Source organism: Myotis nattereri (assembly GCF_964212035.1).
Source record: "Myotis nattereri genome assembly, chromosome: 3".
Classification (NCBI taxonomy): domain Eukaryota; kingdom Metazoa; phylum Chordata; class Mammalia; order Chiroptera; family Vespertilionidae; genus Myotis; species Myotis nattereri.
In genome coordinates, this window is record NC_138077.1 from 4,025,223 (window position 1) to 4,041,576 (window position 16,354).

Below are 16,354 nucleotides of genomic sequence, written 5' to 3' on the forward strand. Positions count from 1 at the left end.
CGCGTGTCAGAGGTTTGCCATCACTGCCCTAGGACCTGGAGGTCAATGTATCATCATTATTAATTTAAAATATATTTTTATGGATTTCAGAGAGGAAGGGAGAGACAGACACATCAATGATGAGAGAGAATCATCCATCAGCTGCCTCCTGCACGCCCCCACCGGGGATGGAGCCCGGAACCCGGGCATGTGCCCTGACCGGGAATCCAACTGTGGTCTCCCGGTTCATAGGTTGACGCTCAACCACTGAGCCACCGCGGCCGGGCCAACTTATTATTATTTTTTAAGTCCAGGTAATTATTAGCGCCGGCGGCCGGGCGCATTGTCCCCGGTCCTAGCCGGCACTTCTCTGCGCTCTGGAGCTCTGTGGGCGTCGCCGCGGGGGGAGCAGGCTGTGGCCTACACCCAGTGCGCCTGGGAGAGTTGCGGGCTCATGCACGACCCAGGGCAGGGCCCATCCCTGGCCCGTCACCTGGATACTGGAATTCACGCCAGCAAACCGAGGGATGTGTGTACGGCCCCGGGGAGTCTGAGGAAGCCAGAGAGGCCTCCTGGAGGCCTGGGGGGGGGGCATCGCATCACCTTCCCTTCCGGTCGCTGGGCTGGCTGTGCACCTGGGTGTGGGGAAAACTGCCTCTGGGAACAAGGCCTCTGGCTGGCTGGCTGCCCGTGGAGGTGGGGGCTCCCAGAATTCCCGGGCTTGTGAAATTCGTCATGCAGCTGCGGACCAGGCTGCAGGGCCGGGGGCGGGTGTGTGTGTGTGTGTGTGTGTGTGTGTGTGTGTGTGTGTCTCGGTTTTGTTTTCTTCCCACTTCTCTTTTCAGATAAAAAAGACGCCTCCAGATGTTGCTGAGCTCAGCCAAGCCTCTGCATTGCTTTGTTCGAGCACAGAAGGAACTGTTTCTGGAAAGTGCCTGTGGCCTTGCGTTTCGATGGGAAGCAGTGACTGCTGTTACTTCGCCTCCACCAAACCCCAGTGCCCCAGAGGGAGGGGCTGCCGTCCTAGCTCTCAGCATTAAGAGAAGTTACCATATGCTCTTAACCATCTGCCTTGGTTTGCTTGAAAAGTTGCCACAATTTTTAAAAATAATATGTTTTTATTAATTTCAGAGAGAGGAAGGGAGTGGGAGAGAGAAATAGAAACATCAATGATGAAAGAGAATAATTGATTGGCTGCGTCCTGCAGGCCCCACGCTGGCTGGCTGGGCTCCCATGTCCTTGTTTAAATGAATTGTTAAAACCATGACCCTTTCTTGCTCTTCTGCTAGCTCTTCTAAACAAAAGTAAAATAGCACAGCCCGGCCGGTGTGGCTCAGGGGTTGAGCATCGACCTATGAGCCAAGGGGTCCCGGGTTCAATTCCTAGTCAGGGCACTTGCCCAGGTTTCAGGCTCGATCCTCAGTAGGGGAAGTGCAGAAGATAGCTGATCGATCAATGTTTCCATCTCTCTATCCCTCTCCTTTCCTCTCTCTAAAAAAAAAAAAAAAAAAAAAAAAAAATCAATAAAATAATTTTAAAAAAATAATAGAGAAATAAAATCAGAGATGCATGGAAGATTTCCCTAATCAGCCCTGAGAATGAGCACAGTTCTTGTTCTGCACACAAGGGAAGGAAACGAAGCTCATGCTCATATTGCTTCCTTTGTCGGCCACTTTGCGAACCCAGAGTACTTTCTGGATGATCTGACCTTCACCAAGCATGTCACTTCAGGAAAACCATCACACTGGGCTTTTTGTCTTTATTGCATACATTCAACAAAATATTTAAAATGTGGTGAGAAGACAGCAATAGATACAATAAAAGTAAAAAAGTCTTGCCTGGCCAGTGTTGCTCAGTGGTTAAGCATCGGTCGACCTTTGAACCAGGAGGTCACAGTTAGGCACATGCCTGGGTTGAGGGCTTGATCCCCAGTGTGGGGTGAGCAGGAGACAGCCTATCAATGATTCTCTCTCATCACTGATGTTTCTATCTCTCACTCTCCCTTCCTCTCTGAAATCAATGAAAATATATTTTTTTAAAAATAATCTCAATATAGTTTCTAAATAGTCAAGACCCAAGGGATCAGGACTGCCTTTTTTGTTTTTGTAAATCACAGTCTGCCCTGGTAGTTATTTAGAGCGCAATCCTTCAAAATTCAGGTGCGAATCAAAGAAAACATTGTCTTGTATTAGTCAAAGAAGTGACCTGAGTTAATTCTATTGACCTTGCGGTCACCTCCGCCCCCCCCGTCCCCCCTGTCCCTCCACCCCCCATCCCAGCGGCCCCTGTGTGCAGCCCCCCGCCCCCTGCCCATTTCTCTCTGCCCCGTGTGTTTTGCCAACATTTCTCCTCGCCAGCCTGACAAGCCCAGGAAAGTTCAGTTCCCTTGTCTCCAGAGTGGGTTTCTGTCTGAGCCTGCCCTCTCCTGAAGTCATGTGTCCCTCACCAGCAGGGGCCCACCTTGGAGGCCCACCAGGCTGGGCTGAGCTGCCCCAGGGTCCTTCCCCCAGCCCGGGGCCCTGCAGATGGTCTCTATCTCAGGTCTGAGTCCCCACCGGCCTCTCTCTGGGACCCTGTGTCCAAGTTTAGGGACCACTCACTAGCAGAGAACTGATGGCCCCATCCCAACCCAACCTGACTCCCCAGTCTCTCTGAATCCTTCCTCAGGTAGCCCCCCACCCCCTCCCAGGTCCAGGTCATGTCAGCAGACCTCGAAGGGAATTTCCCACCCGGGTCCTCACAGTGGACCTGGTCAGAGCCGAGCTGCTGTGGGATAAAACAGGCCGCTCAACTGCAGGGCCTGCTGGCCCCTCCTGACCTCTGACCTCCATGGGCCTGCCCATGAGAGCGCTGCCCACTCATCCCTGGGCCCCTCCTGAGTCCCCATGATGCTTGCAGACTTCACCCCTGCACCCAGCCACTGGGCCAACAGTGACCAGCCCGCCAAACCGCCCAGTGGGCCCCTCTATGCTACACAATCTTCCTTTATTACTGACTGGTTGTTCCTTCGACCACTCAAGTCAGTCAGTCAAAGTATATAGAACACCGCCTACTTTCCAGGGACCACTCTAGGCCTCAGGGAGATGAGAATACGACAGGTGAGGTCCCTCCCGCAGGGAGCTTTCAGTCCAGTGGGGACAAACCAAGGATTATCACAGTGGGGTCTGTGGACGAGGACTGGGCCACAGCCTGTGCCACCAGCCTGAGCCGAGGTAGCATCGAGGTTGAGGGAAGTGTTTCTAAACTCCCAGAGCAAATTGGCAGTAATTGCATGTTTGTTTAGTAAAAAAAAAGAAAGAAAAAAGAAATCAGGCTTCTGCTATTTGTCTTCTTTTCCATCTCATCTTTCTAATAATCCATTTTTAGGATATTTTGCAGAAGGATAGATCCATAATGGACTGGAAATTTAGAAAAATCCATCCTACACCCCAGAAGTTTTGAGAAGCCTTGTTCTAAACAACACATTGCAATGTGTGCCACGGAAAACATGGTGGAGGATAACGAGGACAAACCTGGTCCAAGGAGGGTGGTGTTTGATGGGACCTGAAGGAACCAGGCAGGCAAAGAGCTGGGGAAGGAGCTTTCCAGGCCAGGGAACCGCCTGTGCAAAGGCCCTGAGGTGAGCGAGAAGCTGCAGGGCTGACAGGAAGGAAGCCGGCGGAGCTGGAGCTGGAGCAGGAGCAAGGGTGTCTGGGAGGGCCAGCAGGCAGGCAGAGGCTTGGTCTGTGGGTGCATTCTGAGGGCAAGAAGATACTGAAGGGCTCAAAATGGACACACACTTCCCATTGGCCCCTTTCTGACAGCACAGGCACAGGGCAACCTCATCCTGGACTCTCTGCGAAGGCTTACTCATGAGATCCAGAAGCACATTGGGACAGCAGCACCTCAACTAAAGTCCAATCCCGGGACAGGGGTTTGCGGATCAGCTCTCCTGTGAAGGACCAGCACGCAATCCCTTTAAAGAAACCTCTGTGCCTTGACACAAGATGCTGCCGAGATGGAATGTGACTGAAAGACTTCCTCAGAGGTAATATATTTTGTAACTTGGGGAAAAGCTAAAGGATGGAAAAGAGAATTCGTAATGTTTTCTGAGAAGGGTAGGGGTTGGGTAATACATTGGTTGATCTGGCCTTTGATCAACAACGGAGTGATGAGGGGTACCCTCGACAACGATGCTCACGCAGGCTCTGTAAATTTCTGAGCCATTACCAGGAAGATGAGGTGATGTGAGCATAATTTTAGAACTGTGTCTTCGGTATCCTCTTTTTAACAACGTGGCAAGCTCTGCTTGAGACGTATTTCACAGGGAGGTCGACAAGTCCTCGATAACTGGTACCTGCCCGCTCATCAGATCACAGATCTCTGCACCCTGCTGCTTTCAACAGGAGAGTTCCCAGGGCACTGACACTGAGGAGGAAAGTCTTTATATATTATAGGAAGTTGCTGCAAATTGTTTACCAGCGATGCCTCAGGCAGGTTTAATTTCCGAACCAGCCCCATAATTCTTTTCATTCTTGCAAAAGAATCACTTTGCATATGAAGGGCATTTTCTAAATGAGTTTGAAAGTTTGAGTCATGCCCTCCACATAAGCCTCCTGCGGCTGCCAGGACACTTTTGATGTAAGTTTGCATATTAAATATGAATATCAGTGAATTCAGTAGCTAGCCAAACTATACTTCTCAACTTCTTCAAACTTATTTTGTTACTCTGGAAATGATCATGGAAGACCCACTGTCAGGTTCATGAATAATTATGCATGATGCTGAGTGGTGAAGTCATGCTTTGCTGGTCAAAGTATAAAATTAAGCCTACCTTCCCGGGCAATTTGGCAATAGGTGATGAGCACTTTTAGAAATTTTATATCCCTAACCCTTATAGAAATATTTCTTAAGGATATAATCAGAGATAATACAAATATTTTTATACAGGGATATTTGTTATAATAATATTTATAAAAATGAAAACGTAGACTCATCCTACAATCCAAGAAATTTGTGAAATAAATTATGGTGCATCTATATGATAGAATATTATATAGTTGCTAAATGCTCACAATATGATGTTATTTGAAAAATAAGGCAAACTTATATTTACAGTGTGATTTTGTTGATACTGTTGTTAAACACATCCTTAGAAGGGCTTATACAAAACTGTTCAGGTTATCTTTGGGTGATGGATTATAAATAACTGTTTTTTGTTGTTTTCTATAGTTTTAAAATGCTCTACAATGTGTTTGTATTACTTTAAAAATAAGTGATACTTATTAAAACCAATGAAAATATTTAAAACATCAGTCCTTAGATACTATATGATTAATGTAGATTTAAAATGTTATAATCATGAAATAATCTTAGCCATGATCTTACAGACTTTTAGTCAAGGATATTTCTGAAATAATCTATTACTGATCCATAGAATTGGTGGTTGATGGACTGATCAATACCTTTCAATCACCCAAGTTGTTTGGCTCATGGCATTTTCATGATTTATCCAACGGGGAACATCTGACTTAGCCCAATGCACTAGTCTATTGGTGACAAGAAGGTCCTGCTAAGGATGGATGGAGAGGTGAAAACGAGGGCAAGTTTTGGGATCTACCTTCACTGAAACCATTTTCTTTGAGGGATTGGATATCTGATCTGATTTTATTTATGTCAGATCTTTGAACAAATGACTACACAGGTATGTTTGGGGGGGAAGGGGTTAAGTCTGGAAGCAGTGCTTGATTTAAGATTTGTTTTGGAGCCACTTATCTCTTGGGTTGCTGACAGCAATAAGCATTTTTTAAATACCTAAAGGAATGAAAGTAGATTGAAACCTGGTTATTTCTCTATCTTCAGTCAGATGAATGTTTGAGTTAAAAAACAACCCAAACCAAAACAAAACAGATCAAAGTTACTTTTAAATTTGTCATGCATCTGTACCAGGTGTGTGGCCTGTTCTAACTGTCAAGATGACCTAAGAAAGATATTTATTTTGTAAAATAAAGTTCAAAAAGGCAAAGACATCATTGACTGAGACCAAAAACACCCAATAACTCCTGCAATTGGATGGCCAATAGGCATTGACATACATTCCTTATTTCGACCAGAAACGGGTAGAGTTATTCCCAAGGTTAAGTAAAGGTCACCTCTCTCTGCCAACTGCCACGCAGTGGTGATGGAAAAGCAAAGGCTGAGGTTGGGTGCCTGGAAATTTCACTTAAGAAACAAATGGCCCCAGTCTGTTTGCTCACTCAGGTCATTTCTGTTAGTTTTCCCATAATTGTACTGGATCAGCAGTCAAGTGAAACGACAGATTCATCACTGATAGAATCTCTGTCCTGGGCCGACAATTCTTTGATTTGTGTGTCTTTGTGACCAGGGCCATTATTTCTAACTGCCTTTTGATCCTGTAGCAGGTCATCTATCTTTCACACATTAAATTTAATCTTCACGTTAGATGCTGATGGGGAATTTGGTCTGGAGTGGCTATTGGACTAGTTTCACAAACTTTAGTAACCTCAAAAAAAAATCTTAAAAGACATCAAAATTTGAAAGTAGAAAGCAAATAATGATGGCTTTCTAGTAATTTAAGGTTGTTACAAGATCTCCAGTGATAATTCTGATTACTTAGGTCCTTCAATGATTTGACTCCTTAAAATATGAAAAGTGTACACATCTCTCTCATTACATCTTCAAAACAATTGAATTGTAACACTTCTGATGATTCCAGATATGAGCCTTTGAACTTTTTTTCATTCACCAACTATATAACTAGGTCCTCTGTGTTAGGAACAAGGGGCCAAGGATGACTCAGGGAAACAGAACTAATAGGATCTATAAAGACAGGTGAGAGATTTAGCATGGATTTACTGGGGATTGGGCCCACAACCCAGGCATGTGCCCTGGCCGGGAATCAAACCTTGATCTCCTGGTCATGGGTCAACACTGAACCACTGAGCTACACCGGCCGGGCATCATACAGATGATTTTTATCCACAAAAGATGTTCGCTGTACTAATTATTTAAAACTGGGGAATGCAGACAACCGAAGAGGCCGGTGTAAGGGAACAATCATCTCTCTTCTCATGTTTTTGCCTCAGTGACTGAAACCTTCTGCCTTCTTGGGGAAGACACCTCAACCATTCTCTCCACCCCATGTTCCTTATACTCAGGGGAGATGTGACTATCAGATGGGTGGAAATGGGCAAAGGTGACTGGCTGCACCCTGAGTTGTCTGCTATCTGCCCGACCTCCCAGGTTGCAGCCCACCCACCGCCATCTCTGTGCATGCCACTGGTTGGGCCAAGTCTCTAGATCTGCAGGCACAGCTTCCTCTTACCAGATTTAGGGAAGAGAGCCTGGTTGTGGCTCCCAGAACATGCCAGTCCACGGTGCATTAACTGAGAAACCAGTCAGAGGGCTGGATGGGGCCTCAGCAGCTGACGCAGGTTGACTCAGCTGCTTCTAATATTTGGGAGCCAGGTAAATAGGCTTTATAACTCAAGTGGGCCATCCTGGCTGACTAGGGTGCAATGCGACATTTGAGTCACTGAGTCGGGCTGGTGTCATCCAGCCCTGGCCATGTGACTCTCCGTGACTATGATCTGTAAAAGTAAAGCTTGGGTACTACTGCAGAACTAGCCTGAGACAGATATTTTATTATGGAGAGGAGTTATGCAAAGTGCTGAGGTCCCAGAATACCAGCTCCCTCCCACCTGAAAGTCAGTGCTCTCGCTACTTGAAAGCTCTCTCTGCCTCACCAATCTTCATATGACTGGCTCTTGGTTTCACCAATCAAATCTCAGCCTCAACTGCCTCTAACTGAGCAGCCTACTTGACCACTGGATCTAAAGCAGCCACTTTCTAGAAACTGTACTATCTTAATTCTCTGCACAGCACTCATTTCCTTCTTTATTTGCTTGGTCTATTTCCATCTGCCTCTAAAATGTAGGCTCTTTGAGAATCTCATTGCAACATCCCACTGCCCAGAGAAATAACTGATCCATGTGAGTACTCAATCAATAAATATTTGCATCTTACACATGAATCTGATGGCAAGGACACACAGTAGATAAACCCTTCCCCCCAACTGGAGTCTGCATTCTGGGCTCTAGAATAAACAGTGAGAAAGACACAATTGCTCCCTGAAAGTGACAACATGAATGACTCTGGAGGGACTTCCTGCTTCTACTGATACTTATTTGTTAAAACACCTGCTATATGGTAGTGATCAATGTTTTATTTATTCTGTCCCTTAGTAACTAATATTTGAGAACTTTTACAATATTAATGGACCTTAATCTAAGATAAGTTCAACTTACATTTTTCAAAATATTTCAATACTGGGTATTAATAAGAGAGATAATTATGGTCAAAATTATGATGCCAAAACTTGTAATAAATGTTTGATGGTAGTGTATACACAATTCAGTTTTTGGTGTAAGATTCTTTGGCAGTCAGAAAGAACATCTGATTTACTTCGCTAATAGGAATATCTCTTAATGCTGGGATGGCCTCTTCCTGGTATTTCTTCTGCTGCTGATTTTTAGCGTAGTTATCTGCAAGAGGACAAAAGGCTCTCATTACCCAATGAGTTCTTCTACCGTCTTAATGGAGACCCACTACATAACTGACTAGGCTAATGCTTGGATAATGAAAAATACGTTTAAATGTCATTAAAAGATTACTTGAATGCTCTCTTTAGAAGCAATGTCCCCAATTAGACTAGAAATTAGCAAAGAACTTTTTTTTAAAAAATATACTTTTACTAGAGGTGGTCCCTCAGCCCAGCCTGTGCCCTCTCGCAGTCCAGGCCTAAGCCGGCAGTTGGACATCCCTCTTGTAGTCCAGGACCCCTTGCTCCTTACCACCACCCTGCTCACTGCTCCTTAGCACTGCAGTGGAGGCAGGAGAGGCTCCCTCCACTGCCCCCTCCCTTGCCAGCCATGAGCCCGGCTTCTGGCTGAACAGAGCTCCCCCTGAGGGAGTGCACTGACCACCAGGGAGTGCAGACACTCAATGCAGGAGCTGCCCCCTGGTGGTCACTGTGCATCATAGCAACCATTTGTTCTTGTCGTTCCACTGTAATGGTCGTTTAGGTTTTTATTATATAGATTGATTTCAAAGAGGAAGGGAGAGGGAGAGAGAGATAGAAACATCAATGATGAGAGAATCATTGATCAGCTGCCTCCTGCACACCCCCTACTGGGGATTGAGCCTGCAACCCAGGCATGTGCCCTTGACCGGAATTGAACCTGGGACCTTTCAGTCTGAAGGTTGAGCTTTATCCACTGACCCAAACCGGCTAGGGCTAGCAAAGTACTTTTTTGCATCTCTAACTTGGGTAAGAAAGTAATATTTCATTCATCAGTACAATGATGTGTTAAAGTCCCATTTGCACATTTTTCATAGGAATAGAATCCTATTCAGGCTGAGAAATATATTTAAATCACCTGAAAACTATTAAGTCATTTGGTACAATAATTCATATAAACTTAACACTCTCTCCCTTCTGCACAAATTGTCTGTTTGCTGTGATTCCAGTCAAGAATGCAGGGAATACAGTAGGTTACCAGAAAAGAAGCATCAATCTGTGAACCACGAGGTCATGATTCGATTCTTGGTCAGGGCACATGCCCAGGTTGTGGGCTCGATCCCCACCCAGTGTGGGGCATGCAGGAGGCAGCCAGTCAATGATTCTCTCTCATCATTGATGTTTCTATCTCACCCCTTACCTTCCCTCTCTGAAATTAATAAAAATATATTTTAAAAAAGAAATATAAAAAATTATAACTGCCCTAGCCGGTGTTGCTCAGTGGATAGAGCGTTGGCCTGTGGACTGCAGGGTCCCAGGTTCAATTCCGTCAAGGGCACATGCCCAGGTTGCACGCTCAATCCCCAGTGTGGGGTGTGCAGGAGGCAGCCAATCAATGATTCCCTCTCATCACTGATGTTTCTATTTCTCTCTCCCTCTCTGAAATCAATAAAAATATATATTAAAAACAAAACCAAAAAAACTATAATTGATTTGCAGAATACATTGTATAGGCTCATACACAAAAAGGCTTTAAAAGTTAAAAAATCATACCTGAAACTTAAAAAATACTTTACATTTTAGAATATAAGCAAGCTTAGGAGTCTTCCTATTTTAATCTTTAGATTTGAAAAAAAGAACTTTAAAAAATAAAACTGCAAAAGCATGCCATGGCTTGTCTACCCCTTATTGTGGTCAGGTGTACACAGGGGTCCTGAGGACCGCCCCCCCAAATCCCTCCTCCTGGACAAGCTCTGCATGGGCCTTTGTGCACCCCTCCATCAACACTGCCTGTCAAGGATAAAGGAAGTTCCTGCCAACAGAGCTGTCAAGGAACATGTTATAGACTTGTGGTTTTTATGGGCAAATGCACTGCTGCCTAGTGCTATGAACAGGGTATTCATCAGAACTTATTTCCCACGTAAACCTGCCTCTGGTATAACTCTGCATTATGTCTTCCGAGTTGGTACGCCGAGGTGTCATTTTTGCAGCCTGTTCTTGGTTGCTTTTCTTGATAAAAGCACTAAGAGCCCAGTCCTCCGTCCCCCAGCACATCCCATTGGTATAAATTTACCTGTGACTGTATGAATGGAGTTGAGTGGCGAGGTGCTCATCATGTTTACTCCAAATAGGAGTACATACCCGATTACTATAGTAATGAGGAGGTAGACGGGCAATGCAACTGCCCAGTACCTGCAGATGAGAAAATTCAGTAGGTAACAGACTTCCCCAAAAGCTATTCTTCTTATGAGTCCATCAGTAAGTTACCATAACTTTTAAAATTTAAAGTAAAACAGGTACCTAAAAGACAAATAGTTACGAGGCTGGCCATCTTTTTGTCTGTCTGCTTATGTTCCATGCTCCCATCAGTACTCAACCCCCAGATTCTCTGACAGGAAGGGCTCCAATATGCCTCTCAATGCAGCTGAGCAAGCACATCAAGTCACTGCAGGTCTGAACTGGGGGCACTGTTTCTTTAGTCATTTTCTCTTACTGTTTTCCCTTTCTGGAACTTCTAAGAGTTAAGATTTTTTCACCCTGTTATATTTTCCTTATTTTTTTCCATTTGCTGTCTTTTTTCTACTTTCTGGATATTACCTTTGGTTTATCTCTGACCCATCAATTAAAATTTCAATTTTGGCTGTTATATATACACTAGTGGCCTGGTGCACAAATTCATGCACACTGAAAGGACATTAATTAGAAGAAATATTTTAATATCGCTGCTTGCCCTTTCTCTATAATAGAAGTGTCAACCAAATTCAAGATCGACAATGACAGATCAAAACACACGCATGTGATTGGCACCACAAGAGTGTTACATGTATTGCGCATGCACGAGTCAACTTAGCCTCTTATAGATAAAAAATAAACTTGTTTAGTTAGACCTGCTTTCTGATGTAGCTAAACTTTTTCCAGCCCAGTGAAACACCCCAACTTCTCTTTCAGGTAATTGTCAGCAACACAGCAGTTTATATCAACACAAAGCAGATTATTATTGTAGATCACGCAGGGTGAACAAAGGGTAAAATATTTAACTGCAGCAGTGTTTGACTATATCTGCGCAGTGAGAAAACCTGAAGTCATTTTCAAGGTCCACCATTTCTTACTTCTTTTCAATCGGGTCAAGTTTCTAAGCTTTGTAAATCTCCATTTTCCGGCTAATGAAAAGAAAATAGGATTCCACAGAGTCTCCTATCTACCTACTCCAGGACTTCTGTGAGGATCAAATGAGATGAGGCATGGGAAAATGCTTCACAGACATTTGGATAAAGTGTAAAATGCTTTCACCTGGCTATAAAGCAAGTTGTATTCCTGGGCTGAAGAAACTGCAAGGAGGCTAGTTGCTAGGGAGAGGAAGCCAGGCGTTGCTAGGTGATGTCACTACCTACCCAGTGCCCACAGCCACCGTTTCTGGGCTGGGCTGGGCTGTGGGCCGCATTTTGTGCCATGGGATCTCGGCAGTGTCAGCTGTGATTTGGAGGGGTGTCGCTCCAGGGTGATGGCAGGGCCTGTGTCCCACTTGGGGGAAGCCAAGTGTTGCTTTGTGGGCACCAGGTCTGTGGTGCCTTTTCTCTGTAAATGGCCAGTGCGCATCACAGCAACTCCTGCGTTGAGCGTCTGCCCCCTGGTGGTCAGAGCACGTCATAGCAACTGGTTGGATGGTCGAACACTTAGCATATTAGCCTTTTATGTATATATAGATATTTCCAGAAACAGTAGTAATTCCTTAAACATTCCTATTCTATTCTTGTTTCATGGTGATTTTCTTCTGTTCCTTCCATTAGCTCCTTTCCTTCAAGTTCCCTTTTTTTCTTTTGTATTTCATTTTAGAGGCTTTTATAAAATGGTAAGTTAAAATGAAAAATGAAGTACTAACAAGGTTATTGGAAGCCCCGTGTGTATGTGGGCCAGGATGGCAAACTGGCGAGTCTCACTGCAGGAGACCAAGCCATTTCACTGGGGGACCGCCAAATGTCAGAGATTACAGATGCTTTCCCCTAAGCTGGTCCGCTTCCTTAGGGAAGCGCCTCCTGAGGAGCAAGGCGGTATAGGCCTGGCAGCCACAAGCCCGGGAGTCTAGTGAGGAAAGGTGCTTGGGTGTCTTATTACTCAGCAATGCAATGATTTCCATTCTCGTCCCTGTCCTTAGTTGTACATAAGTGAGAGATAAGGTGCCTCATTCGCAGGATCAGACCTAATGTCTTACAGACTCTTACTCAACGTTTCAGAGAGTAAAACTGTCTTCTGCAGGGGAGGGAGGGCCAGTCTCCCTGCCTTAAGGGATGAGGAGGGGATTGGGGGTCTTGTGCGCCTTAAACACTGTTTTCAGCTCAATCCAGAATGACCACGTTAAAGAGATATCTGTATGTCCAATTTCTAGCCTTTCTGGAATTCTAGGGCACAGCTATTCTTGCTGGCTTCTCTACTTCAGCAATGTGAAAAAGTGGAAACTAAGTCAGTTACCGCTCACCTATGTACAACTCTAAAATTTTGTTGATACTTTTTACTTGCTATCCCATTATTCGTTACCTTAAAAAATATCTTTTTTTCCCTACAGAGTTACTTTAGCAAGGTGTTGGGAGGAAAGGAAGACAAACATGCATTCAACACATCATTTTTAATTGGAGACTTATCAATAATGACCTTTAAAAAGCTTTACATTTCTATTTGGCTATTTATGGATCTTAAAAGAGTATTTAAGATTTGAGTAGTCTTTACAAAAAATCTGATCCTTCAAAACAGCATTAATATACTCTTATTTTATTTAAGCAACATATTAAACTTACTTTTGAGGCCAATAGGTCAAGCTTAAGGCGTTCAGCCAAGACTCGGGAACAAAAGCCCACACGAGGTACAGGACTGTAAGGAGGCGAGAAAAGGCCAGTGAGCTTGCATCTCATCTCCCGAGGGTCACATGAAACAAAAAGCTCCCGTCAAGCCTCCCTGATCCACTCAGAAATGAGTGTTCCCTCCTTTCCGTTCTCCTAGCTCGGGGGTCCTCAAACTTTTTAAACAGGGGCCAGTTCACGGTCCCTCAGACCATTGGAGGGCCGGACTATAGTTTAGAAAAAAAACCATGAACAAATTCCTATGCACACTGCACATATCTTATTTTGAAGTAAAAAAAAAAACAGGAACAAATACAATATTTGTATTTGCATGTGGCCCGCGGGCTGTAGTTTGAGGACCCCTGTCCTAGCTCCTTATTTGCATCACTCTTGTTATTACAATTACCTTATATCTTTTTATTGTGGTAAAAAAGTGACAGGAACCCAGCTGGCGTGGCTCAGTGGTGGAGCGTAGACCTATGAACCAGAAGGTCATGGTTCGATTCCCGGTGGGAGCACAGATTCTCTGACAAGAGGGGCTCCAACAGGCCATGAGAGGCAGCAAAGTGAAGTCCACCCGGTGTCTGGGTTCACATTCTAGCTCTATTTTTTTTTTTTTAATATATGTTTTTTTATTGATTCAGAGAGGAAGGGAGAGGAAGAGAGAGATAGAAACATCAGTGATAAGAATCATTGACCGGCTGTCTCCTGAGCCCGCAGCCTGGGCATGTGCCCTTGACTGGAATCGAACCTGGGACCCTTCAGTCTTCAGTCCAACGCTCTATCCACTGAGCCACCCCAGGTGGGGCTCTAGCTCTATTTTTTACGGACTGTGTGTCTCAGTATTCTCATCAGTAGAGCTTTTTGTTTCAATAACAACATCCACCCTACAGGATTGTCTTGGGAATGATAAGCACAGAATAAACAGTCACTATTTTTTTACACCTGAAGAACCTGAAGTCTCAAAGAAGTGAAGGAAATGGTCTCAGGCCACACAGCTAATCCGCGGAAGACCCAAGCTTTGAACCCAAGTTATAACTTCACTCCATCGACTTCCCCACCCAACAGCTTGGCTGATGCAGTTAAGGTTCACACCCCCCACCTTCCTCGTTCCCACAAAATTCCAAAAAGTTGGATTATGAGTACCCCCAATTCTCTCCCTCTTGTCCCCTCATAATTCTCAACTCCTTCTGACTCTGTGAGCACCAGTTTCTCTAACCTGTGCAATGGGATCTCACAGGGATTGAGGGAGACCCAGGATAGAAACGCACCTGACTCCTCCAGCCTCATTCATTCCCTTCACTCCCCAGCTGCCACAGCAGCACAGGAGCCACGGCCACAGCCTCAGCCACGGCCTTCCCACGTCCCTCCTCCTTGTGGCTGGGAAGAAGGCAAACTGACTTCCTACTCTGTTCCATGTCTCTCCCTGGGCTCCCATGGCACGCACCACGCTGAGTGTTAAGTGTAGATGTACTTGTCTTGTCCACCAGGCCATGACCACAGGCCCCAGGTTCTATCCACTGGGCAATCCTCCCTGGTGCCGTATGAACAGCGCTTGAGATTAAACCTTTCCGGCTACTACCTGGCTCACAGAACCCTCTGAACCAACATGAGTCCCCTTCAGGTTTTCTTAAAAAGAGGCATAGGTAGGAAGAATCACAGTTCGTGTGCGCACTCTAATAACAAAGGCAGTCATTTCCTTGACCTTGAACACCAGAGCAAGGCCGTGGCCATCCATCGGGAAAGTACTTACTGAAGCCAAATTGGGAGCTTAAGAAAAGAACAAAGCCATAAATCGCTCTTTCTGGCAACGGCGACGGTGAATTTTCCACCATTTTCCCTTGGAGACAATCTGTGGGAAGGAAACACAATCACCATCAGGGATGTGCTCCCCGCACTGGGCTGTCATAACCTCATCGCTCTGCCACGGGCCACGGGCGCAGCCTCTGCAGTGTTTTCCCTCCAGCCTAAACCGCTGCGAACGGCTGTGCTGCGCACACACCCCCAACACACGCCCGCTTGCACGCGCGCTCACCAGCACCCACGCCTGACCTGCACGCGCACAGCGGCTGCCAGACCTCGCGTGCACACGCGCACACTCGCCAGCACGCGCACAGCCTTCGGTGGAGCTCGGGGCCGGAGAGGGGGTGGATTTGAAGGCCCCCCTGCAATTGCAGGCTTCGCCTCTCTGCGGAGAGGGGAGAGCTGGGCAGGGCGCGGCCTCCCCGGGTCCGGGCCGCGGCGCCCAGGTCCCAGCATCCGCCCTCGGGGGCGTGGGGGGAGGTTGGCTACTGTTCCACGTACGAGGTCAAGGTGGTCCTCGACCTGGGCTCCTTCCGGCGCCCACTCAGGCCCCTCCCAACAGCGCGGCCACTCAGCGAGGAGTCCCCTGCGCAAGCGCCGGCCCGGCAGCCGCAGCGGCGAGAGAGGAGAAGCCGAGCGAGGAGCCGAGGGGCGAGGGCGCCTCCCGTCCGGGCGCAGGCGCACCGCGAACTTGGTCCGGCCGGAGCTCGCGAGCGCGGGGTCCCGCGGGATCGCTCGCCCGCCGCCGCCGCCGAGGAGGGGGCGGGGCGGAGCGACTGCGCATGTGCGCTGCCGCCCACGTGACGCGCTGCCGCCCGCGCCGCTGCCAGCTGCCGCTCGCGCTGGCTGACGTGGAGGGCCGCAGGCGGCAGCGGTGGCGTCGGCGGCCCGCGACCGAGGCTTGCGGTCGGCGGGCCCGGGTGAGTGCACCGCTGGCGCGCGGCAGGGCTCCTGGATGTGCCACCGTGTCGCACAGAAGCCGAGATGCCCGGGAAGAGCGGCCCGCCAGGTCCTCTCCGTGGGTGTGTGGTGAGTGTGGGTGTGTGCGCGTCGCTCGCTGGGGTGCCCGCGGCGTGTCTGCGTGGGATGGGGTGCGTGGGCTGGGGTGCCGGTGCGCTGGGGGTGTGGCCGCCTTTGTCGGCCCCAGTGGGTGTGTCCCTTTTGTCTGGTGTCCCCCTTCTGCCAGCGTGGGCCCCTCGGGCATCTGTGCGAGGGTGGGAGT

The 16,354-nt window shown here is 47.0% G+C and overlaps 2 protein-coding genes across 3 annotated transcripts in view; one reads left to right on the forward strand and one right to left on the reverse strand.

The window, feature by feature from the left end:
• Positions 1 to 6,650: 6,650 nt before the first annotated feature.
• Positions 6,651 to 16,160, reverse strand: PIGP (phosphatidylinositol glycan anchor biosynthesis class P). 2 transcript variants are annotated; one of them, XM_081086445.1, is made up of 5 exons: positions 15,634 to 16,160; positions 15,083 to 15,181; positions 13,288 to 13,360; positions 10,572 to 10,690; positions 6,651 to 8,522 (listed from the first exon to the last, which is right to left on the reverse strand). In XM_081086445.1, exons 2-5 carry the CDS (start codon positions 15,162 to 15,164, stop codon positions 8,392 to 8,394), a joined length of 405 nt encoding a protein of 134 aa, XP_080942571.1. In that variant the 5' UTR covers positions 15,165 to 15,181; positions 15,634 to 16,160; the 3' UTR covers positions 6,651 to 8,391. The 2 variants fall into 2 exon arrangements, with proteins under 2 accessions (XP_080942571.1, XP_080942572.1); XM_081086446.1 differs by having other exon boundaries at positions 15,382 to 15,888.
• TTC3 (tetratricopeptide repeat domain 3) overlaps positions 15,903 to 16,354 on the forward strand; it is a 102,729-nt gene continuing 102,277 nt past the window's right edge. Inside the window, exon 1 of the mRNA XM_081086436.1 lies at positions 15,903 to 16,161. Coding sequence (XP_080942562.1) covers positions 15,915 to 16,161 — 247 coding nt within the window. The 5' untranslated portion in view covers positions 15,903 to 15,914. The remainder of the gene's footprint in view (positions 16,162 to 16,354) is intronic.